The 23572-nt window shown below is 39.4% G+C and overlaps 1 protein-coding gene across 17 annotated transcripts in view; it reads left to right on the top strand.

Annotated features, from left to right (window-relative positions):
- The window catches only part of PLCB4 (phospholipase C beta 4), a 185811-nt gene that overhangs the window by 101617 nt on the left and 60622 nt on the right, over positions 1–23572 (top strand). For all 17 annotated transcript variants that reach the window (XM_086873594.1, XM_086873564.1, XM_086873575.1 and 14 more), the window contains 8 exons: positions 1556–1636; positions 1937–1996; positions 3254–3397; positions 12460–12539; positions 13099–13152; positions 18369–18450; positions 19149–19249; positions 19883–19940. In XM_086873594.1, the coding sequence (XP_086729720.1) occupies positions 1556–1636; positions 1937–1996; positions 3254–3397; positions 12460–12539; positions 13099–13152; positions 18369–18450; positions 19149–19249; positions 19883–19940 (660 nt within the window). The remainder of the gene's footprint in view (positions 1–1555; positions 1637–1936; positions 1997–3253; positions 3398–12459; positions 12540–13098; positions 13153–18368; positions 18451–19148; positions 19250–19882; positions 19941–23572) is intronic.

Raw genomic sequence — 23572 nt, 5'->3', positions numbered from 1 at the left:
TATTAAAGGAATGCAAAACAGGGAATTTTACACAGGCAGCTGAAATAAAATGCTGAGAAGTTTACCTTATACTCAGCATTGGTATGCTGGTAAGAATAATTTTATCAGGGTATATTTTAATCTTGTTTGAACAGGAAATCTCTGTAAGTTGAAGGTAAGTGCTTTCAGGGATATTAGTATTTTCTTATCTTTTGAAATGTAAGTAAAAGGTATTTTTTATCACAAGATAGGGATAGTTGGTTTACCCTGTATTTCCAGATTTGGGGCCAGATAAATGAAGTAGATACTGGCAGACATGGAATTCCTTCAAAAGGTGGCTCAGAAAAGCTTTATTTTCCTTCAGCAAACATTGCTCCAGAAACAGCCTGTGAGGAGCTAAGTGAGGGGGCACAGCCTGTGGTTATTCTCTTGCACCTTCAACAAGAACCAGAGAATGGCCAGATACAAGAGAGAGTTTTAAGTGCTTAAATTTCAGTGTGATATCAGAGACACTCGATGGGCACCTGCACCTGGATGTGGTGACAGGAACAACATCAGGAATAATTTGTTCTGTTCTCAGCAGGCACCTCTGGGAGACTCCATAATTCTGGGCACACGTGGGTGAGGAGCTGACACCCAGGTCTTGCTCCTTGCAGCTGAATTTGCTGCACCAAAACCCCACAGAAAGGGATCCTGCTTTCCCCCCGTGGAGCAAAACATTGTTTGTCCATCCTGTGATCCTCTCCTGCTCCAAGTGTTGCTGCAGTTTATTCCAGGTTTTCTGTGGCACAGTTGGGAGCTTGGTTTGTTTCCTCACAGAGGACTCTTCTCACAAATGCTCCTCGGTTTTCAATTAAGGAAGTCAGGGAGTTCTGGATCCTCTTTTTCTTGAAGAAGTGATTGATTCTGCACACTGTTTTCCTGCATTTAAGCTTAATTTATGATGCTCTAATTGAGGCTGGAGGTGTGTGGAGGAAATTTCTTTTTAAATTCAGCTAATCTGATTTTTTGCCTTGCCTAATCTCTTTGGAATGCCATTCTTTCCTGATGTCTTCTACAGATCAACATCCTTCAAGCTCTGCTTGTCAGTTACTCTGGCTGCAAAGCACTCACAGCATGTACACTGCCATAGTGCAATGAAAAAGTGCTTCCCAAATTCTGCACGTTAAAAGGAAATGTGGCCATTTGATCCTGAAGATGGCATTGGCAAATTATGTATTTTTTCCCTTAAAGCATTTAAATGTCAATAGTTTTTTTGAAATTCCATTTCATTAAGATTTTTTAATTAGGTAAGAATCCTTGCTTCTATTAAATAAAATATCTTCATTTAGTTGCAATGAGGTAGGAAAATATTAATTATGTGCATTCCAGTGTCTCAAGTGTCAACAATAAGACAAATCATTAAAAGTGATCTCTTTTTTAGAAGCCTGCCTCCCTTGTTTCTATTTTTTTGGGAACAGCAAATTCTGCAGGAGGATCTTTGGGAAGAAACAGAACAATCCTTTATTTTTGCATGATAATTAATTGATATTTGTCAAATTGAGTAAAATAATGGTCTGTATTTTCTTTTCTATAGGAATCTTTTGTCTTTGAAAGCAACTGTCTGTTCCAAGTGGATGAATTTGGGTTTTTTCTGAGCTGGAAAAGCGAAGGAAAGGTATATTACAATTATTTCAGGAATGTATATTATATGTTATTGCACTTGATTTATATTCTGTTTTTTTAAAATCTAAAATATTGTGTCAGTTTATTTACAAAACTAGTCTTCATCCTATTCTTTTAGAATTGACAGAAATGAAGTGTTTAAGAGGGAATTAACTGATATTAAAGGGAAATACACTGCTTAGTGTTTATTAACAGTGTTTGCCAATAAAATTCACTGTCTATTCTTGCTGAAATTCCCAATGGAACCATGTCTCAACAGACCTTTGAACTTGTACCCTTTTTGTTGTTTCAGGAGGGACAGGTATTAGAATGCTCCCTGATCAACAGTGTTCGCTTTGGAGCTGTACCCAAGGTACTCTGTAGTTACATTATACTCTTCATTTAAACAAAGCATTCATTTCAACTGAATTTCATTTCATTTCAATTCAATTCAATTTCATTTAAACTGAAGGGGAAATGCAGGATGGCATTAATTTCTTTAAATAAAACTAGCATCACAGTTTTTATTTTGCAGTCATAGCCTAAAATTTGAAGTTTTGAAGTGATTTGTTGTGATTGCAGTGGGAAGGTTCAGTCATCTGGTCTTTCTGATGTACTACAGGATTCAGGAGGAAAGCTGAACAGACATTAGGAGCACATATCAGGAGTTTTTAATTATCTTGTAACGGTTTATTGTGATAGTTGTTTTAAGGATCTGAAAAAAAAATGTTTCATTTTCCATATTTTGTTCCTATCTGTTTGAATTTATTCTATCTTCTTGCTCCATTGGCATAAAATGTAGAAAGATTTGTTTGCATCCCTCTTTATACATTTAGGTGGTCAGAGAGGGCAGCTGGTCACAGTCTGCCTGTTTAAAGAATATCAGCAGAAGTACTAGCTAGGAATTCTGGAGAGCCCCTAAACTTTGGAAATATGCTCAGTAGTACTCAGAAGAAATATGCAGGATTTTCTGCACTGAATTGTGGCTCTCCTTCCACCAGGCCTTCAGTTTAGAAGGTTTGTTGTGAGCCCTCCATTTCCACTTACACATGTTGAGTGGTTTTGTGTTGACTATAGGTAACAAAAATTCTCTTGGGAATCTGCAGACCGAGATCTCTGCCCCACAGAGAAGGGGTGTGATGCAGACAGCCCCATGCTTCCTGTGCTGAGAGCCACATTAATGTGCTTCAGACTTCAGTTCTGTCTTTAAAAAAATATAAAAAAATATACCCATTAGATCTCCTGCAGCAGAGACAACAGCTTGTGTGACACGTCGCTAAGAAACAGCCAAGAAGTCACAGACATCGTGACTCTCAGGAACTATGGACTTAACTAGATTGGAATAATTAACTTAGAGATTAATACTGTTCCTCTGTTTCCAGTCCTTGGAGTGATTAATTCTTCTTTTTCGTGATGAAAATATGAGTTCTCACAATCATATTCCTAACTGTTAGAATATATTGTTTTTTCAGGTTTGCACACAATGTTTCTAAGTTTCATCTTTCATTTAAGATGACTGACACAGGTTTAAAGGTGTACATGTATAAGGAGGTGAAAATGCATTTTTACCATGCTGCCTTGCACAACAGAAGTGTTGCAAAAGTAACAAGTTATTTATTCTGTTTCACAGGATCCCAAAATACTAACTGCACTTGAGGCTGTTGGAAAATCAGAAAATGAGTTGGAAGGACGGATAGTGTGTGTTTGCAGTGGCACAGATCTGGTGAACATCAGCTTCACTTTCATGGTAGCAGAAAACACAGAAATAGCCAAGGTATTTCACAATTAAACACTGTGTGGGAATTAACTCATCAGCAGTGCTCAATTGTTTTTCCTAAGTCTGCCTTCATGGCTGACTGAAACACCAGGTTTAGTGTCTGCCTCACTCTTCCAAAGGCCAGCAAACATCCACGTGGAGAGTGTGTGTGTGCTGTGCTGAGAGGAAACAGTGATTTTTTTTTTTTTTATCAGCCTGTGCATGCACCAGTGATTTATCCAAATTAGACACTGAGACCATTTCATATAGGACAGAGCATTCCCTGAGCTGTTCAGGGTCGCTGTGTGGGGTTGGCTCAGCAGACCATGTGAGGATGGTGCTGTGGGTGCTTGACAGGGATGCTGAAGGGAAGTGCAATTACTGACATTTTCCTGGTGGGTGGAGTTCAGCCCTTCAAAATTCTGTTCTGATAACCTAATTGTATCGTGTGGTTCATATTATTTGAAAAAACAAAAGCAGGAAAGAAAATTCTCTGCAGTTATGGGGATCCCGGTGTACCCAGGTTCTTTTCTGTTTCCTGTCGACATGGAACAGTGTTAAGGAAACAATGGTGCTTTCTTTACACGTCATCTTTCCTGAGAACTTGAGATTGCAGTTCACATGCAAGTCCTGGGCTCCACCTGCCCTGGTACTCAGCTGTAAACTGCTCTGAGAAACCTGATCTGAGTGCTGATAGTACACTGCTAGCTGAGATCCAGACATTCATGGGGTTTTAAAATACACAGTCTTTGCTTTTCCTTTCTGTATTTAGGGTATTTAGGATCATAATCTGTTCTGTCTGTGAGATAAATATTAAATAGTGATCAGTATCACACACCTGGTAAATCCCCTCCTTTAAAACTGTTTGCTGAATGCAACATCACTAAATTCCTTGCCAGACCTGGTTTATCTTTCATTGCTTTGGATTCATACCTTTGGAAACACTGGTAATGCTGAGTGAACTCCTTTATAGGAGAAATACTTGTATAACTTACATGGGTGCACTAAATTGATTTTACTGTGTGTATTTTCAGCAGGCTTTAAGGGAAATAACGTGTCAGAGTTACGTTTTGAAAGCATTTGAAAAAAGAAGCAAAGCAAAGGAGATGTTGGCAGCATTCACTTTCATACTTAGCCCAGCAGCATCTCTGATTTATTCTGAAAACAGCTGCAGTTAAGTTTCCCAGCCACCTTAGATCTCAATAACCTGTATTAGACTAATTGGTCTGTGAAAGTGTTGGCCCATTACAGAGACTGTCACAAGAGATGAGCTAATTATGCTGTTGAAAAGATCTACTGCTCATTAACAGCCATGCCTTACAGAAATGGTGTGTCATGCTGCAGTGGGCAGGCTCTGAGAGGCCCATGGAAGTCAGAGTCCTGTATTTGGGAGCCTTTCCACCAAAATATATATCCAGAACTGTCAGCAGTGATGATCTACCTCATCTGATATATGTTTGAGGCATAAGGGAGAGCATAAAGCAGATCAGGCCAAAAAAATCAATGTAGAGCTTTCTAAGTTGCCTTCGCCGGGGAATTTGGCCTGTACAGTGTTGACCTTTGGTATATGGTAAATACATCAACTTGCTACTGCACTTCTGTGCTAAAATAGAATTTTCTAGGAGCTATCTGCACATAGAAGTGTTCTTGCTTAATTTTTCCTTTTTTGTTCAGGAGAAAACATCTTTCTTGTGGGACACAGTAAATCCCCTGTAGAAGAAGCAAGCATTAAGTAGCTGTGCAGCTGCTGCAGTTTAAAATAGGCCTCAAATTAATCCATGTTCAAATATAAGCCCCTCCTTTGAAATGACAGAGGCAAGAGTTTGGAGGAGAAGGGGCAGTGACTGAAGCTTAAGCTTCCCAATATGTGTGAGGGTTGTAAAATAGGTGTAAGAAACATACATGTGAAAAAAGGTGCAAGAAACCTGTGGTTTCTGCTGTCTCCCCTGTTGCCATGAGGAACACAGCATTGGTCTGTACCTGATTGGGATACTTTAAAATGAGGGAATTGAGTGGCAGATTCAAACACAAAATCTCAGAACCTTTCTGTCCAGAAAGGTTCTGCTTCTCTAGGTGATGATTTACAATTGGAAAAGAAGCAATTGTTACTTACTGAAGGCTGGGTTAAACTGGAACTTAGTAACCACCAAGAAAATTGGTGTAAATTCCTGGTTTTTTCAGTCTATCCATGCATGGAGTGGTACCACTGGGGAGCAGGTTCTGCCAGGTCCCTGGCAGGGTGGGACAGCCCCTGGGGGTGCCCCAGCTGTGGCAGGTGGGCTGGTGCCTGCTGTGGGCAGTGCTGGAGCCTCTCCTCGGGGCCCTTCCCAGGCTGGCTGTTGTCATCTGTCATCACCTGTGCCCCAGGGCAGCCCCCGAGTGTCCCTGGTGCTCTGCAGGGCTGGCCAAGGCATTGCTGAGCTCCAAGTATGGCCACTCCAACAACAAGAGTGTGTTTGTTATCTCTCCACTTGTCTCCAAGCTCCAACTCTGGTATTTACATTCTATCTACTTAAATTTTATTGGTGTTTTCAGCTGAGAAATTGGTTTTCATTTCCACTCTTAAAGCATCCACAAAATAGGGTGTACTCTGTCTCTGATTGCAAGCAGCTGTCGAGGTCCACTCCTAAAGCAGTTCCACTGTGGTAGTAGAGAGTGACTGTAAAAGATGGAATTTAAAACCTGATGTTTGGAATCCTGATTAAATCAGGTTATATAAATTATCCTGAGCTAAAACTAACACACAGACACACATCAGAGATGAGAGCATATGTGTATATTTTTCTTTTTTACTTCCCAGATGGACTTTCTGTGCCCTAGTAATTGGATAATGTGTTTTCCTCAGTCTAGGACAGTTGAAAAGGCCAGTGAGTATTTGAGAGTGAATTTCCTTGGGGAAGAAGTGCTGGTGTGAGGCCTCAGCCCTTGGCACATGGGCTGCCAACCCTAGCATTAGTCCAGTAAAGCTGTTGTACTTCAGCAACCCAAAATCTGGACTTCTTGTCTTCTTTGCTCATCCATTCTAGCAATGCATTAAGGAGTTTAACTTAAAAGATTAACCTAAGTCAGCTTCTTTAACATTACTTAATATTAGTGGATATCAGAGGTGAATTTGCCCTGGTGGTTCTTTCCCAGCTGCAGGTGTTTTCTTGGAAAGGACCGTCTCTCCACCTCAGAGATTTTGCCCTTCTGCTTGAAAGGGCATTTCCCCATGCCCTGCTAGCAGAGGAGTTCAGTGAACACTCCTAATTCAATTCAAGGAAGAGCCTTAATGTTAAAATCATGTTTAGAGGCAAAGCTCCCAGCAGTGTTTAAGATAATCTGGCTTTGGGAAGTGCTGATGCATTCCTCTGACAGTGCAGTTGGGAGGGGAACAGCCGTGGGGGAGACAGGGTGGGAAGGAGAGTGGAGCAGCCTTTTACACTGGTTTTACACCTTTAGTTGGATTTGATAGAAAATAGATGTATTCTACCAGTGTGTTACTGTGACAGTGATTCACACTGATGGTTTAACCTGTGAGGCACCAGAATGAGCTTAATTACTCACACGCTGACAAACAACATAAATGTAACTGCAGGCTCTATCACACAGCTAACAATATTCATGGCATGGAAGTCAACTGCAGTTGAAAACATTTCATTTTGACATTCTTAAACTTCTCAGCTTCTCAGTTGGAATGAGAAATTGTTTTTTTCAGTTTAAAATGGTTCTGGTAAGATGAAGCATTTCATTCATTTCATAGCATTTCATAGATGGATTGCTTTTGTTGGTGTTTCTACTAATCAACCTCTTTGATTTACAAAAAAAAAAAAATCTGTTTCATAGAATCATACAACAGTTTGGGTTGGAAGGGAGCTTAAAGATCATCCAGTTCCAACTCCCCTGCCATGGGCAGGGACACCTTCCACTATACCAGGTTGCCCAGCCAACCCAGCCTGATTGACCCTGATTTTCTTTCCTCCTGGATCAAGCTATTAAACATTTGCCCAAATCATATTGTTAAGAGGGGAAATAGAAAGTAGCAGAAGATTCCCATGGGAATATTCCACAAATATATTACAGAAAAGTTCTGTTTTCCCAAAGCTTTGTCTTGTTTTGATGTTTCAAAGCAAAACTTTTCAAGGAACGTGCAATACACTCTTAAACAGATTTCTAGAAGCCTCCTGCTGTTGTCTGTGTCCCACTGTGGAAGTATGTGGCTTATGACTCCTAGCCCATGTGATAAACATTTCTGTATCATGACTGCCTTAAATATATGACCTCAGCTTAACTGTGCCCAGTGTGTTATTTCATGTTTAAAGAATCTCATGTATGTTTAAAGAATTTCATGTATAAAGAAATCTTTATATCCCAGCCTGCAATTAACTATTGGTGCTTTGCATGTGCTTTTCTGCCTTTTAATGTACATTCTTGGCTGTGCCACTGTGGAATTATCAGTAAATTGACAACTGTAGCCCTGGTTCTCCATAGCCAGGAGGTTGATTCCACTATGAAAGCTTCACTGTGTTTCTCTTAGTTTGCATTCAAGAGCAGCCAAAGTGATTCCTCCAGAATCAGAGTAGGCATCTCCAATGCTGGAAAAGCCACTCCAGGGTAGGAAGCTGTTGAAGTGTGGTAGCAGTCTGGACACATTGGGCAGCTCCCAGTACAGAGCATGTGAGCCTCAGCTTTCCTGGTGGAATATTTGAAAGTCAGAAGGATCCCTTTTATGTTTGTGAAAATACTTGCAGTATTTTCACGGAGATACCCTGTAAAAATCAGCGTTGTGGTTGGTCAGGATAGGGAAGAGGTTTGGCACTGTCACTCCTCAGGTCTCCTTGTTGTGGCTGCCTGGAGTGAGAGGAAGGGTGATTTTCTTGGAGCAAAGAGGAGTTTTGAGATGTTTGCATTGAGAGAATGGGGACATCTGCTGGCTGAGGGGCAAGTGCCAGGAATTCCTGCCAGCCTTTCTTGGGGAGAGGTGGGAAACAATTCTCTGTGGGCTTCCTGAGCCTTCAACTATGGAGTCCTTGGCAGCCAGTCCCAGACACTGAACACCAAAATCAGAGGGCAATGCCTCCTTGCCTCCCTGGCTTTCCTGGGATAAGTGGAGTGGAGCTCTAGAGACACTGCACTGGAAAAGGGAAGGTAAAATCTCAAGAGGTCTGGGTAACACTGACCCCGTCGGTCAATAAGCCATGCATGGCCTTGTCTGGAATTTCAGGAGCTGTAGGCTATGGTGATTTTTAACCTTTCATAATTCTTGTCCTTTTAACCCTGCCTGAATAAAAGGTTGATGGTTAAAATAGAGCTGAAAGGCCAAACTTACTTGCTCACTCTGCCAGTTCTGCCCACATTTCATCGCTGATCCTCAGCTAACACAGGGTCACTAAGTGCCTCAGAAGCATTTCAGTCCGACAGCAAAAGCTAAGAGAGTGCTTCTTTGATTGATTTTTCTTGCCCCTTCTCCTTCTAGAGATGTTTGACAGTGTTTGATCTTGTCAGGGAAAAACAACACAGTGCTTGTTCCAGCCTGCAGTGTAGATTTTGGCCTCTTGTCTCAGCCTAAGGGGGTCTGAGCTTAAGCTGCGCTGATGTTTGGTTTTGTTTCTTTTCATGACTGTTGATTTTCTAGGATTAGATACCAGGATCCAGATCCCTCTGTGAATCTGGAATAATATTTGTGTATAGGGAGCCATTCAGGAGTTACCATGACAGATTGAAGGTACTGAACCATATTTTGAAAATTGGAAAATATTCAGCTCTAGCACCACTAACAATCCAGTGTACCCTGATTTCTATCAAAAATGCTTTTTTTTCGAAGACCAAAATGTTTCCTATATACTTCATTTCAGAATTCCACTTGTTACAGGATTTTCCTCCTTTGCACAGGCAGTGATTTGAAAATGCTGAGCATGAAAAGAAGAGAACTGAGGATCTTTATCCCTGTTGCTTAAGTAGATTTATAGATCTTTCAGCTCCATCTGTAAAATAAGGAGCGCTGTCATAGAATACAAGCAAGGCTACTGCTGTATTTTTGTGTTATGTTAGCTGACAAAAGCTAACCCTTTCTTTCATCAAAGCCCTTCTTTCATCCCTCCTGCAAGGTCATCAGACAAATGTACATTAAATCTGGGAATGGTTTGTTGTCAGGAAAGCAATATATTGCCAGCTTGATACTGAATTTTGTGAACATCTGTGCACTGGACCACAGTACCTTAAAAGCAAGTATGAAAACAGTATTAATTGGAGACTATTCCACCTCAGAGGGACAAAGAACCTGACCATGTTGAATGTCTTGTTGGATTTGGTTTTTTGTTGTATTCCTGGTTAATGTGGGGCCAGCTGATAACCATGGGCAGCGTCTGATGAAGCACTGCAGAACCTGCTCCAGTCCCCAGCCAAGGGCAGGCAGCCAGGTTCTGCTCTGTGGTGTGGAACAGAAGGGCAGAGGTGGCTGTGGAGCTGCCACGTCCTGCCCAGGGCACATCACACCAATGAAAAGCTGATTCGGAGCTGGACAGAGGCTCTTGGGTCCCTCCTTCGCTTGCTGCCAGCAGAAATGGGATGCTTTTGTAGCTCATCAGTGTTTGGACGTAGGTTTGTGCTCTTTTGCTCCAAGGGAGTGCAATTCCTGATTTGGCATCTCTGTTAGGGAGAGGCATTAACACTGAAAAAAGATTAGGGAGACCTCTAAAGTGGGAACCATCAAGAGAACTCCTAAAAAAAATCACTTAGGAAGTGCTTAGTGTATTGATTTCTCTCTTCACTTGTGTTTTTTTTCTAGCAGTGTTCCTTTTTGGCAGCTCTTCTAGATGAGCAGAAGTAACTCCAGAGCTGAATGCTGGCCAGCTTTACTCATGTTAGTAAAAATGTTAGTTTTTGTTACATCTGGTGGAGTGGCAATCCATTACCTTCAAATCAGAATGGACCTGTAGGTGTTTAGCTCCAAATGAAACGCTGATATGGTCAGTACTCCACCAGTGGTGGTTTTTTTGGCAGAAAAAAAAAGGGAGAAAGCCTGCAGCTTATTCACAACATGCATTTGGTGTAATTTAATTTTGCAAGGGTTTTTTTGTTTGCAGTGAATATGCCACTGAGTGGTTGGGTCAGTGTTGGAAGGCTGAGGAGTTTTGAAGGGGTACAGACCAATGCAGATCATACAAGGACAAATATTTGTAGAGCTGTGACAGTGTTAATGCAGCAGGAATGTTACATTAATTGATTTAAACAACAACAAAAACAAACAAACAAGCCAAAAACCCTCCAAACCCAAAACTAAACCAAAAATCCCCCAAACCCAAACAAATCACAAGCCCCAAATGTAAGTAGTTGATGACTCTTGAATTTCAACAGTTCTAGGAAATTGAAATCTGTGTAAGACTTGTTCAGGCATTTACCCTGGAATTATCACAAACACCATTCCTTTATCATCTGAGGTGAGGGAACATTTGTAGGAAGAGATAAGTATTTCCTAAATCTGTCAGTAGCTTCTAGTTATATCAGTTCTAATAAATAATATTATCTTGCCCCATGAACCTTGCTTTCTTTATCTTCCTAGGCAGTCCCTTCAGCCTATGACTACAAAGTCATCTTACTCATGCAGCTGGAAAAAGAGAGATGGAAGGGCAGACTCTGCCTGGGGGGGTTGTTTTCAAGCCCAAAAACACACCTAAGAAAACCCCAAATACTACCTATTTTCATAAGTGATATCTCTGTTTTTCAAATGATTCTCAGACACATACTGGATCTATTTAAATACATATTTTATGCAGTACTTACTTAACAGATAACTTAAAAATAAGTTAATATTAATACAATAATATACTTAAATATTAACACATATCTTAATAAGTGACAACTTTTCCTAAAGCAAAACAGATTTCATATTTCATGAGTACAGGGGTCTCCTTAAGTGTTTATCTGTTGAATTGACACCTTAGACCTTGTTTTAGCCCCCAGGGATTTGTTGCCTGCAGTTTACAATATGCCATTTCCCAAAGAGGTTAGTGTTCCTCCAGTATAAATCATGATTTTTTTCATCTGTCTTGCAGATGTACAGCACTCATTCATGAAAAGAAAAATACACTCATCTGCATCTATTTATAAGTGTCATATTCTGGATCCTGCCCAATTCAGCTCAAGCTGCATGCACAGCATTTGGCCAGAAGCAAAAAGCTCCTTTATTCACAAGGTTAATGTTTAGCAGTGGACCAAATCCCATCTCAATTCCACCAGTGTAAATTATCAGTTGAGTAATCCTAGTGTTACAATGGCATAATTGAGATCAAACTTGGCTTGTAGCACTGCCATTTTTTCCTCTTCCCATGGCTTTTCCCTGCCAGGATTCTTGCTGAAATCAGTGAGTGTTCATGTCAAGCCTTAAGCTGCTTCTCACACAGCTCTGCAAAGTCGGGGTGCAGGCTACAGAAGAAAAATAGATCCCTAAAAGAGGAATTACATAAATAAGTACTGTAATGCTGCTGTTGGCTGGAAGTCATCCCAGTGATTATTTGGAATGTTGTGCATTTTAAGGATGAAAACAAGCAAACAAGCAGTTCTTGAATATGTAACAGGGTGTTAGATGAGGTTGGCATTGCTGAGAGGTTGTCATGCCTCCCTGTGGTTTGCTCTAGCTTATTAATATTTTATTTCATTCCTTTTTAAACTGGACCAGTGAAATATATCCTCACACATTGGATAATGGTGCTCAGTAATAGCTGATATTGTCCCCCTCCACCAAAAGGGAGGAAGATATTCATACAGGATATAAAGAGGCCTTAATAAATCAGTCAGTGGATCACTTGCTTGGCTGGCAATAAGCTGATTTATTAGCACTGCTGATACTACATGTAGCATTGGGAAGAATGGGAAGCACAATCCCTTTGTCCAGTGGAGGATGAAATAGTAATGGGTAAAATGAATGAAATGTGGCTGGACTTTTCCATGGATGGGCTGTGGCGTGGGTAGTTTTTTCCTCTGCACAGGTTATTAACATTATCCATGGCTTCAAGGAGGAGCCTTCCCCCAAGACAAACTTTCCTGCTTTTCCCCTCTTCAGTTTTCCTGATTTGCTGTTTTGGTGGTTTTGTGTTTTTCAGCAATGGGTAGAAGGGCTTGGATCCATCATACATAACTTTAGAGCTAACAATGTCAGTCCAATGACGTGTCTCAAGAAACAGTAAGTTACTTTCTTTCCTCCCCTTTTTCCTTGATTGTTCTGTCCTTGTATATTCCTTATTGGAATTAAAAAAAAAATAAAAATAAAATTGTTTTTCATAGTTTAACATTTACAAAACACTGTCATAAAGAAAACGGTGTTAAATGAGTTAAGAGTTTGTCTTTTATTGAGACCAAAGGTGTCTCAAGGCCACATTTGGCACCTGCCCAGGAGAAATTACAGGAGAATTTGTAACTGTTCATTTGATTTATTGTAGTGTATGTTATAATTACTGGCTGGTTTATTTTTTCTTTGATGCATATGCAAGCAAATCCCCATGAGACTTTCTCATCTTCACACTTGTGTTAATTGCTGTACTGATTTTTTTGGGCTGCTTTTTGCCTCTATAGTTAAAGAAATGTCCCGCCTCAAGCATTAAAAGGTTACAGAAAAATGTTTTTATTGCAGAACAATTATTTTTTTGTACTCATTTAGCAGACATGGCAATAAGTTAAACATAATGATCTAGACCCCAATTTTAATAAATAGTATTTTAAAAATGTTTCATTCCTAATTTCAGCTGGATGAAGCTGGCCTTCCTAACAAACACAAATGGGAAAATTCCAGTTCGGAGGTAAGCACAGCTGGGGAGCTCTTGGTTTTTTCAGTTCCTAGTTCTATAATTTTAATAAAATTCTTTGGCGTAATAATAAAATATAATGTTAATTTTATTTCTAATACATATAGAAGAGTAAGTACAGAAATAGATATTCTTATCTGCCCTCCTTGATAAGCTAGGCAGGACTTCTTATCAGCCTAGTAATTTTTTTTTTTTTCAGTCTATTGGAATGAAGATACGAGTTTTTCTAATAGTTTTCAAAGTCACTTAGAGCTAAGAGCATCAGATTTCTCAGCCTAACATTCCTCAAACCCTGGGATGGGTTTTTCAGTTGTAAAATTTGATAAAATACTTTTAAAAAAGAACCATAAAAGCTTGCAGACCAGTTAAGTAGAGGACAAAAAGGTACTTTTAAACTGTAGTTCCTTGTAAAAGAGACATATATGTGTCTGCCAAAAATGCTTCTGCTTTTATAGGAATCCCCAGGATAATATTTGGTTTTGTCCACATGGTAAATGAATTGTTGGGTTATTTGTTGTCAAGAAAGCCAGAACAGCATCTTCCTTTCTGTGCAGCTATTAACTATTAAAAGTTACTGCTTTTCAGTTCTCTCTGGCTAGGCAATGATACTCCCCTCTTTTGCCCTAGGACTTCATTCTTGCTCATGCATTGAGCTGCTTTTCTCTTCATAAAATACATGCAAACCAGATTTTTGGGGGGCATGCTGGTTTTTCATGAATAGAAACTCACAGAAGGGAGCAAGGAGGACTTTGTAAGATAAGCCTCACACTTTTCTTTATTTTTTTGTCCCTCCCCCCACAAAGAGGAAAGAAGGATTTTGCAGCTATAGAACCTGCAAAAAGAGAAAGGGCTTGCCATGCTGCTTTCCAAGATTCTTTAGCTTCATTTGACAGGTGACACCTTGACAGTGTTAAAGCTGCTTCAGTGTATTAATCTTCCAGTCCTCACGTGGCCAAGTCCCTGCTTATTTCTCAAACTCAGCTGCCATGAAGCACCTCCTGTGCAGAAGTCCCATGAGGAATATCATCAGCTGGAGGGTAACGATGAGGAAACAATACCACAGGGACAAATCAATTTTCAGGATTTTACAGCTTTATGCCTGTGTTTGAACACAGAACCCTATTCCACAGTATGAATTTATAGCGTGCTAGCTTGTCTGAAACTGTTGCTGCCTTTAAATATTTTACATCACATTTAGTGAGGCATAAATTCTCTCTGTTATGCTCCAGCATACTGATTTGTGTATGCAGACTGCCTATTGCTTAAAAATCCAGTTCACTGGGTCCAATGTATTGAATCTTTAAATTTAAATTTGCACTATTTACAGGTTAACATAAATCAGTTCCCTAGCAGTTTAATTTATTGTAAAAGTAGGTTGCTTATAAATTCATAAGGGATCTACCGTTCCATGAAGCTGAGTCTCCTTTGCATCTGGATACTCCAAGGAATGTGCTACCTTGGTGTGGGTAAAATGTGGCAAATTTTTGGGGCTCACATGGGGAGTGCTGTGTCACCCACTTAAAGGATGAGAAGAGATGTCAGTGAGAAGAGGAATATGAACAGAGGACAGAAAAATAATTAATCTCCTGTGCAGAGCTGCACTAGAAAATAGGGGGAATCAGGGCCCTGATGTAGGATGGCAAGGCCATGGGATTGGCCTGATCCAGCAGGAGCTGCTGATCATGGAGTGGGACACAGACATTCAGGGGTCAGCCTGGGATGGGGGAGATTTCACTGCTTCCCCCTTTCTTCCATCAACCCTTAGTGCAGAGAAGGGAAGTGGAGAGATCAAAAGGAGACAGGAGGAGGGAGAGGCATAAGGAGAGGGATGTGTGTATGAGGATGGCAGGCCAGGAAGCACTGGAAAATGTGAGCTGAATGGCTCTGATATGTAAGGGGTGCCAAAGTTTCACATTTGCTACTCAAGCTTCCCCCCCAGTGTCTCTTTCACTGGTTTAAAGCAATGATGCTTCCCCTCCAAATGACCTTTCCCTTTTACCTCTTTTATACCTATTGTTATTTATTCAGCCCTGCTTCCTCCTCCTCCTCCTCCTGCTGCCAGGGGCTCCTGTAGCAATTGCTGTAGTTCTGATCCATATATATCCCCTCGGATAAGGAGGGGAAGGTTTCTCTCTCAGAAACAGAACCCCCAGAAGGTCTGTTCAGATGTAGGAATGTGTATCACAAGATCCACCTGTATTTCATTTTTAAACAGAAGTGCAGTAAAGCACCAAGGGGGAAAAAGAGATCTCACCTGCAGAATCGGAGCTCCTTGCATTTCTTCCCAAGTTTGAAACAAATTTTGCAACTCTCACATTCCCCATAGGGAATAATGAGCCTTGAGAAGGTGACACTCCTCGGGCTGTTGGTGGCAAATGCCATAAATACTCCTGACTCTTTGGCTGTACAGTTGGGAGTTGCAAAGTCAGAAAGATTTTTCTCAAGCTTGGATTTTAATGTATTCTGGGGCATAGATCTGTTGCTGTTGATGTACTATGTTTGGGAGAGGAGAAATTCTGGCAGTTAGCTGTGTGAAAACCTTAGGAGAGTAGCAGTTCTGCCTTTTGGGCTTTAATAAATTTTAGCAGTCTGAGTCTAGAATCACATTTTCAGCTCTTGCAAAGACACAGCATTTGTAAGATATTTTGTATGTTCAGATTTTAACACTACTGTAACAGGTGAGCAAACAGGTCAGTGTTTGTTAAGAGAAAAAAAATGCACTTGGTTTCTTCAACTTTCTGCTGGCAGAAAATAGATTTTCTATGTAAGTTGGACCTGCTTGTCTAGACTCTCATTAGAAATTAACTTTGCTCAGTCTATGCTTGTCTCTTTGTATAAGTAAATTTAAAAGGATTCAAGCAAGTTTAGGTTCTAACTATGAAAATAGATAGTAAAAAAATAAAAAGCTAAACTATGCCAAATCAAGCTTAAATCTGTTTTTCAGTAGTTTAATTAAGTCAATTTGAAAGTAGAGTTTTTTTTAAGTGTCTTAACTCAGTTACTCCAGAGTGTCTGGAAGAAATCTGTTTCAATACTTCAGTGTTGGTTGGAAATCAAAGTTAGATAATTTCTTGTACAGTGTAGGCAGGTCAAGCTAATAGATTCAGTGGAGCCATGGTAGAAGATTGATTTTCACAGGTTGTGCTGGCTTGATTTTTGAGGTAATGGTTGGAAAGTGGTGAAAGTCTGAAGTAACCAAGTCATTTAATCCATCAGCAAGTGTGATAGAGTCATATCCCTCAGTTCCAGAGTTGGGAGGTATTTTAAATATTTATGAGGAAGTACACTGACATGTTACCATAAGCCCCAAATCACTGTAGGTGGAACATGAAGAGTGAACACCTGTAGGTGTCAAGATGAAAGTAAATCAGCTAGGATGAAGTCTCTTCTGATAGAAGGAAAAGCAGTTGTATTTGCAATAGCCTTAGCAAAATGAAAGTGTCATGCTGTATTTTTACAATCTTTTTTTGATTCATGCAATCTTCTCTACACTGCTGCTTCCATTACAAATTACTGCTATGTTTGCTGTCAGCTTTTGTGAAATAAAAAAATGCATTTGGCATCAAAAGTTCATTCCCTGCAGCCATAGAATCTTGGCACACATCTGATTAATTACTTACACCAATATTACATGTTTTACAGGACATTTATTATTGGAGTCCAATTCATTACAAAAGACATAGAAATTTACGGGGCTGGAAATAGGTTGTAAATTGTAAAACTAACATTACTGTGTGGTTTAGAATTAGTAGAAAAAAATAGATGCCTGGGGATTTTTTTAAGAAACAAGTGCCTAAAGTTAAACTCAGTCTATATTTTAGTGAAAATATCTTGGTACTTATCAACTTTGGAAAATCAAACAGCTAACTTAGATGCCTAAATAGGGACATAGAAACCTAACTGTTGTAAGGACCAAGTAAGAAAAACATGGCTAAGTTTTGTTAAAATATTTTTTTATCATTTAGATATTTTCATTTCCTGATCTTAACTTTATTAGTATGAAAATATTTACATAGGCAGTTTAGAGTGTTTTGGAGAATAAAACAACCGTGAATTGCTATGGCAACAAATAGCGGCAACAATTTGTTTCACGTCTCTTGCCATGTGAAATTATTTATTATGCATGAGATTAACTAAAAGTCTCAGCAAATGTTTGTCTCGCTTGATGATAAAGAGCAACACATTCTTATCAGCAGCCATAGAGCGTTTCCCAATGTACAGCTTTTGTTAGAAATAGATATTGGATACAGACTTCAGTTTCTCTCTCCAGACTGACACCAAAATCAAGGGGTTGTGGGTCACAGCATTTTAGCTCAAACCCTAAACAGAATGCACGAGGGCTCTCAGGTTTGGATCCTCCTTTCCAGACTCAGAGGTTATTCAGGCTCATCTCAAATTGAAACAGAAATAGACCACTCTCATATTAATTATACCAAATAGCCACGTTTTTATGGGATTTATCTCATTCCAAGTGAAATGAATTTGCCAGTCATACACACGGTGAAGTCATGCTTTGGGGTGGAGCAGGATGCTCATCAGTTTGGTGGAAATATTCCAGTGACAGCTGAGGCTTACCTAAAGGATTTGTGTGTAGCATGACTAGGACAGGATATTCTCAATGGCTGTGAGGTGAGGGAGCATCCAGAGGGAGGAGTGAGCACTGCAGCAGGGAATGGGATTTGCCATGTGGCTGGGAGTCTCTTGATAGCAGCAGCTGCTTGAAAAGGAAGGAGGAAGGAAGCTGCCTTTGGGAACAGCCCACTCCTGCCTTATGGAGGCACAGTTTAATGCCTGGGATGGAAGGGAAGGCACCACAACCAGGAATGACCAGAGACACGAGTCTCCTGCTGCTTTCTAAACAGTTATTTATATCAGCACACAGCTTAAAAGAGCAAACAAAAGAATGCTTTGTATGGCTCTGTATCTCAGTGTATTGGGGGAAAAAAACCCTCTTTTGTTCTGTTTGCAGTTCATTATTTTGATGTATTTTCTAATGTCTGGCTTGCAGGCAGAGCAGTGCTGCTCTGTGGAGCTTAGAGCACTTTTTCAACTGCACTATTACTTGGAAGCTGCTTACATTCATCAATAAAAGCCAGAGGAAAATGTTGGCAGTAAAAGCAAGAGAGAGAGAAAGAACCAATTGTTTAAAAAGTGACTAACATTTCTCTGCTTTTTTTTTTTTTTTTTCTCTCCATTGTTCTTTGTTTTAGCATAACCAGAACCTTTGCATCAGGTAAAACAGAAAAAGTGATCTTTCAGGCACTTAAGGAATTAGGTCTTCCCAGCGGAAAGGTATTTAGTTGTTTTGAATAACTGTTTTTGTACACTAATAAATGATGACTCATTCACGTTTATAGCTGTAATCTAAGTCATTTGCATCACAAAAACTGTGCCTATTGTGTGTTACTTACTAATCACTGGAGGTTGTTTACTAGAGCCAAAATGTAATTAAATCTGTATGACACAGAGGTCCTTAAACATCTTAGAGGGGGTGGCCCTTCTTTTCTGTCACAAACTACCTTTTGTTCATTTATGCAAAGTATATAAGCACAAAATATGCATGGAATAGATTTTTTTGTTTAATTTCTTGGACTCCTCCTGCTCTTTGCTCCACTCCTTTGGAGAGCTACTCTCCAGCTCTGCCCTACTTCCAGTGGGAGCAGAGAGCAGCCCCAGAGAGGTGACGGCTTGAACTTTTTGGGTTTGGGTTGATTTTTTTATAAGCTTCAGAAGAAAAAGAAATTGTTTTCCAGCTCTGTGTTTATGTAGAATTATTGTTACTGTGAGATTAGAATACAAGCACATTAAACAGATCTATGATAAAGATGAATTTAGAATTACTTTGAGAGAGTATAAAAGAAACCAGGTAAATTTATACTTGGGAAGGAAACCAGTTCTGAGTTGCCTTTTTGTGATATAAGATATTCTCTTGGGAAAAGAGCACATAAGCTCTCTTGTCTGGATAAATGTACCTTTGCATTTTGTTGCAGAATGATGAAATTGAGCCTGCAGCTTTTACTTATGAGAAATTTTATGAGCTTACCCAAAAGATATGTCCCCGAACTGACATAGAGGATCTCTTTAAGAAGATGTAAGTTCAAATTGAATATAATCTTGCTTTAAAGACATTTTGCTGTATTTTTAGTCCATAACTAATAGTGACAGAACACTGTAAAATTTATCTACCCTCGAATTCTAGTAGCATCAGCAGTACTTTAGAACAAGCTCCAGTCTGTTTTACCCCTTTCTTCCTTCTCAGACTGTTAATGTAAAAGTTCACTCTGTATTTTAGAGCAACTTTTACATGAGTTAAAGGAAGCACCTGGAACATTTTTTTTTTTTTTTTGCATTTGCTTTACTAACTCCTGTAATTTTTAACTTGCTCCTTTAGGTGATTAACACAGTATGTGAACTAATTAAATCAAGTAAGAAATTTGAAGTTTGAGAAGTTTCTTCACCCAATTTATTCTCAGCTGGAGGACTTACATGTTGTTTTATGAAGTAATGTTTGTTCAGTGATAGGAAGATATGTTGTGGGAGATGTACTGTGCCAAGCATAGACAGTTAGTATGTTTTCTGTGACTGTTCATTTTGAGATTATAGAGCTACTTTCAAGTAGAAAATAGTAGGTGGTTTTAAAAGTATCAACAATGTCAACATGTAAATCATACCTACTGTAGCATCATGTATAAAAACTTACATTCTCTAATAAATTCCTTTTCAGCAATGGAGACAAAACTGATTATTTAACGGTAGACCAATTAGTGAGCTTTCTAAATGAAGTAAGCTTTTTCATACATTAACTACCATACAAGTCTGTCTGCAGTGGCTTGCTTCTTCCAATCTTTCCATTGCATGCACCATGCCATTATTTGCTACGCTTCTGATCTGCTGATCTTTCCATTATGGTAACACCCAGGTGCAAAAATCAGCTCCCGCCGTGTGTGGTGTTGTGCTTTCTACATGTTGGCTTTGCAGTTGTGTCTGGTTACTTGCTGCTGTGTTATGGTGTGTGTACTGTGTGTTTTATGCTTTTTATCCTGTTAAATTTAATGCAGTTTCCACTAAAATATACTCAGTATTTTATTGAAGGCAATTATTTTACCTGCAGGCCCCAGCTAAATATATCTGCTAGTCCTTCTAGAATAATAGAAAAACTGAAGTAGGCATTTATAAACAGGAATTTGATTATCCTCAGCAGTATTATTTCAATCTGTTACAAATCTAAGAGTTAAGAGGATATTTTAAGAGTTTGTATATGATTTTTAAAATACCATGTGTGCAGAATAAGAGGAAATACTTTTATTGCTGTATTTCCAGAATACAGTTGTTGGCAGAAGTATTTAGAATTTCTTAAAAGCATCATGAGTGTGTGAAGTAGTTCAGTAAACAATGTGGGGTTAGCCCTTTTCTATTCCTAAAACATAGTAAATTACAGAAAAAGGATTCATTTGGAATTCCAGCAATAAATGCAGTATGTGGATTTGACAAGAACACACCCATGGAAAACAGACACATCCTACTTGGTTTTGTACCAGTAGATTATTGTCATCCTGAACATGGGAAGCTGCTCACCTCACTAGGTGACATTTTTAGGTGTACTACCAAAAAATTTCTCCATCTAAAATTGTTTTACTAGTTATAGTTCAATTTTTATATGTTTTTATATATGTATATATATAGGATACTTCAAAATGAAGATCCAAGCTGTAAGTTCCCTATATATCAGATTTAGAATATAATTTTATTTTTCAGTACAGAATGTGTTCCTTACTCTTCACTTAACCTGAATTACTTGTAGAAAGGGTATTCAAAAAGAAAAGAAAAAGGGAAGATTAACAGCTTGATAACATAATTGGGGTTATATACCTGGGCCTTTAGTTCATATCTATTGGCAAGTTGGAGCACAGACTTAATCTTATTGCTGTGAGAGATCCTTTTATCACAGCTCTTTACACAATTCAGTGTCTAAATGTTTGCAGGGCCAGGGTCAGAGCTAAGGCTTGTCATTTTTGCTTCTACATTTGAGAGAGACAGGATATTGTTGTGATTTAAATTATAATTTATCCTTTTAAAGCACCTCAGCCCCCAATTCACCTGTAGATACATTTTACTGCTTGAAGCACACAAGCCTATCCCCACTTTAAACCATGTTAGCTTCTGATTTTTTTAGTGCCACTCTTCATTTTCAGGTAAATTATTATTTTCTCATTATTTAAAAATTGATCTCTAATTGTTTTAGTTTATAGTTCTTTGAAGCCTAAATTTCTGAAGAAAAGCTGCCAGCATTTGTAAGAATCCCTGGTCACCAGTAACTGATTAAAAAATTAAGATTGACTTGTTTTGCTCTCAATTTTATGTTGCTTTAGCAGTTCTTTTTACAGAATTAGAGACCTTATTTATAGGTAGTAGTGGGGGGGAAATGCATCTTGTTGAATACATCCATATTGACAAAATACATTTTGCAATTGGAAATCTTGTGGTTGGCCCTTTAGTTGGGGATCAGAGCTGGGGAAAATTATTCAAGTGTTTTTTGTGGAGTAAAACGTTTATTCTGGTGACTGAAACCGATGCCTTTGGTCTGTGTTGGAGGTCTTTCAGTCTCCAAACAGAGTTTAAAGTTTGGGTCATAATTTGAAAGGCACAAAATTACCCAGAATGTGCCTCCTGAAGGGATCATTTCTGTCCCCTTGGCAGCTGGCCAACACTGCAATTAGCAGTGGTGTCTAATGCTGGCAAATATAAAAAGGTTATTATCATTACATAGGAGAGGGGAGTTACTTGGCAGAGCAACTCTTCATGAGACTCTTTAACTTCAATTATTTTGAAGTAACCTCCAAGGCATGCTGCAGAAGCTCTAAGTGTTATGGGTTTTTAAGAGAGCATGAGGATATGTTACTGGGTATGAGAGGAGAGTGAGCAGCTTTCCTGGAGTTTTTCCAAACTCCTGTCTCTATTTGACTTTTAAATGCTGCTGGATGACAGATGATTTAATTGTGCTTCAGTATTAAAGCTTCTGGGAAGTTTTTAGAAACTTAATTGCTGTCATGCATGAGTATTTTGTCTAGATCTCCTATTTTTAAAGTCAAATTTTAGAAAAAAAAGGGAATATAGTTGAAAAGGGACTGAAATCACTACCATTGAGATTTACTTCTGCAGTTCATTTACAGCAATAAAATAACAAGGCGAGTAACAGTTAAAATGGAATTTTCAGTAGTCTGACCAGGACTCTTCCATTCTTTTGGGAGAGAGGTATGGGGAGATACTTTCCTATTCCCAATTCCTTGCTTTTCCTCCCTCTCTCTCTTCCACTTGCTTTCTCTTCCTCCCTCCTTCCCATTCACTCTTTCCATCCCCCAGTTGTTCATCTCCCCAAAAGGACCTTCTCACCTCTCACAGGGCAAATTCAAGAGGCAGAACTGGTTTTAGCCCATTTTCAACTGCTGCATGTCTCAGTTTGTGCCCACTTCAAGGTGCTGGAGGCAGGCTGGGGAGGCTGAAGGAGCTTTCTCTCTTTGCAGAGCCTTCTGGGCATCTTTTCTCCCCATCTTTTTAGTCAGTTCACCCTCATGTGATTGGGAATGCCTGGTGGAAGGATGCCCTGTCTGGTAGGGTAACCAGAACAATCCAGCACAGCTTTGTTACACATACAGAATTAGTCCTGGGACACATTATCTTTTGAGATGAAATGTCACATTTTCAATTTTGGTCTGCTTTTGTGTCACAAGTTCCCTGTGCCACCAAGCTCTGTGGTGCAGAACACTTCCCCAAGAGATGCTAGAGAATATTATCACTTTTTTAAAGTAGATCTTTATCTGTTGCCAACTTTATTTTTTAAACAAAGTGAACGTAACGATACACTTTTGTTCCAATGGAGAATTGATAGTGATGCTGGAAGAATATTTTGCTCTGAGCTCCTTTGGAAAACTCTGGGGCTTTTTCTCAAGAGGAGACTTTTTGCTTTATCCCATTTATATTCTCCTGTTTGCTTATGAGTAACTGTAGAAGAAATGGAGTAGGGAAGAACCCTTTCCTGGAGCAAAGAACCTTCCCTGCTATTTCTTACAGTTTTTTGAGGTGGTGTATTGTCACTAATGATATAAATCCTTGCCATTTGTCACCGTGGAACTGTTGCATGCCAGTGTTGTGGTGGTGTTGGTGTGTGCTGCTGAGCAAATCATGTCCTGCATCCATCTGCTCTCGTGTCCTGTTTCATCTGAGCTTTCCTGGGGCATCCCGACAGCCCAGCTGAGCAAACCTGCTGTGTTTTAGATGCTGCAGACTGCCAGTAGCATTACTTGAAAGATCCCTCCTTAATTGCATGATTAAATTGGCATTGGTTGTAATTTCTTGGAGTTAATTAAGCACATGCACCAATGGATTGGCTGTATGAAAAGAGATTGGATTGGATATT

This window comes from Cyanistes caeruleus, chromosome 2 (genome assembly GCF_971803275.1).
Source record: "Cyanistes caeruleus chromosome 2, bCyaCae1.hap1.1, whole genome shotgun sequence".
In the NCBI taxonomy this organism is placed as follows: Eukaryota; Metazoa; Chordata; class Aves; order Passeriformes; family Paridae; genus Cyanistes; species Cyanistes caeruleus.
The sequence above is the reverse complement of the archived record's forward strand: the minus strand, read 5'-3'. Positions and strand labels throughout refer to the sequence as shown.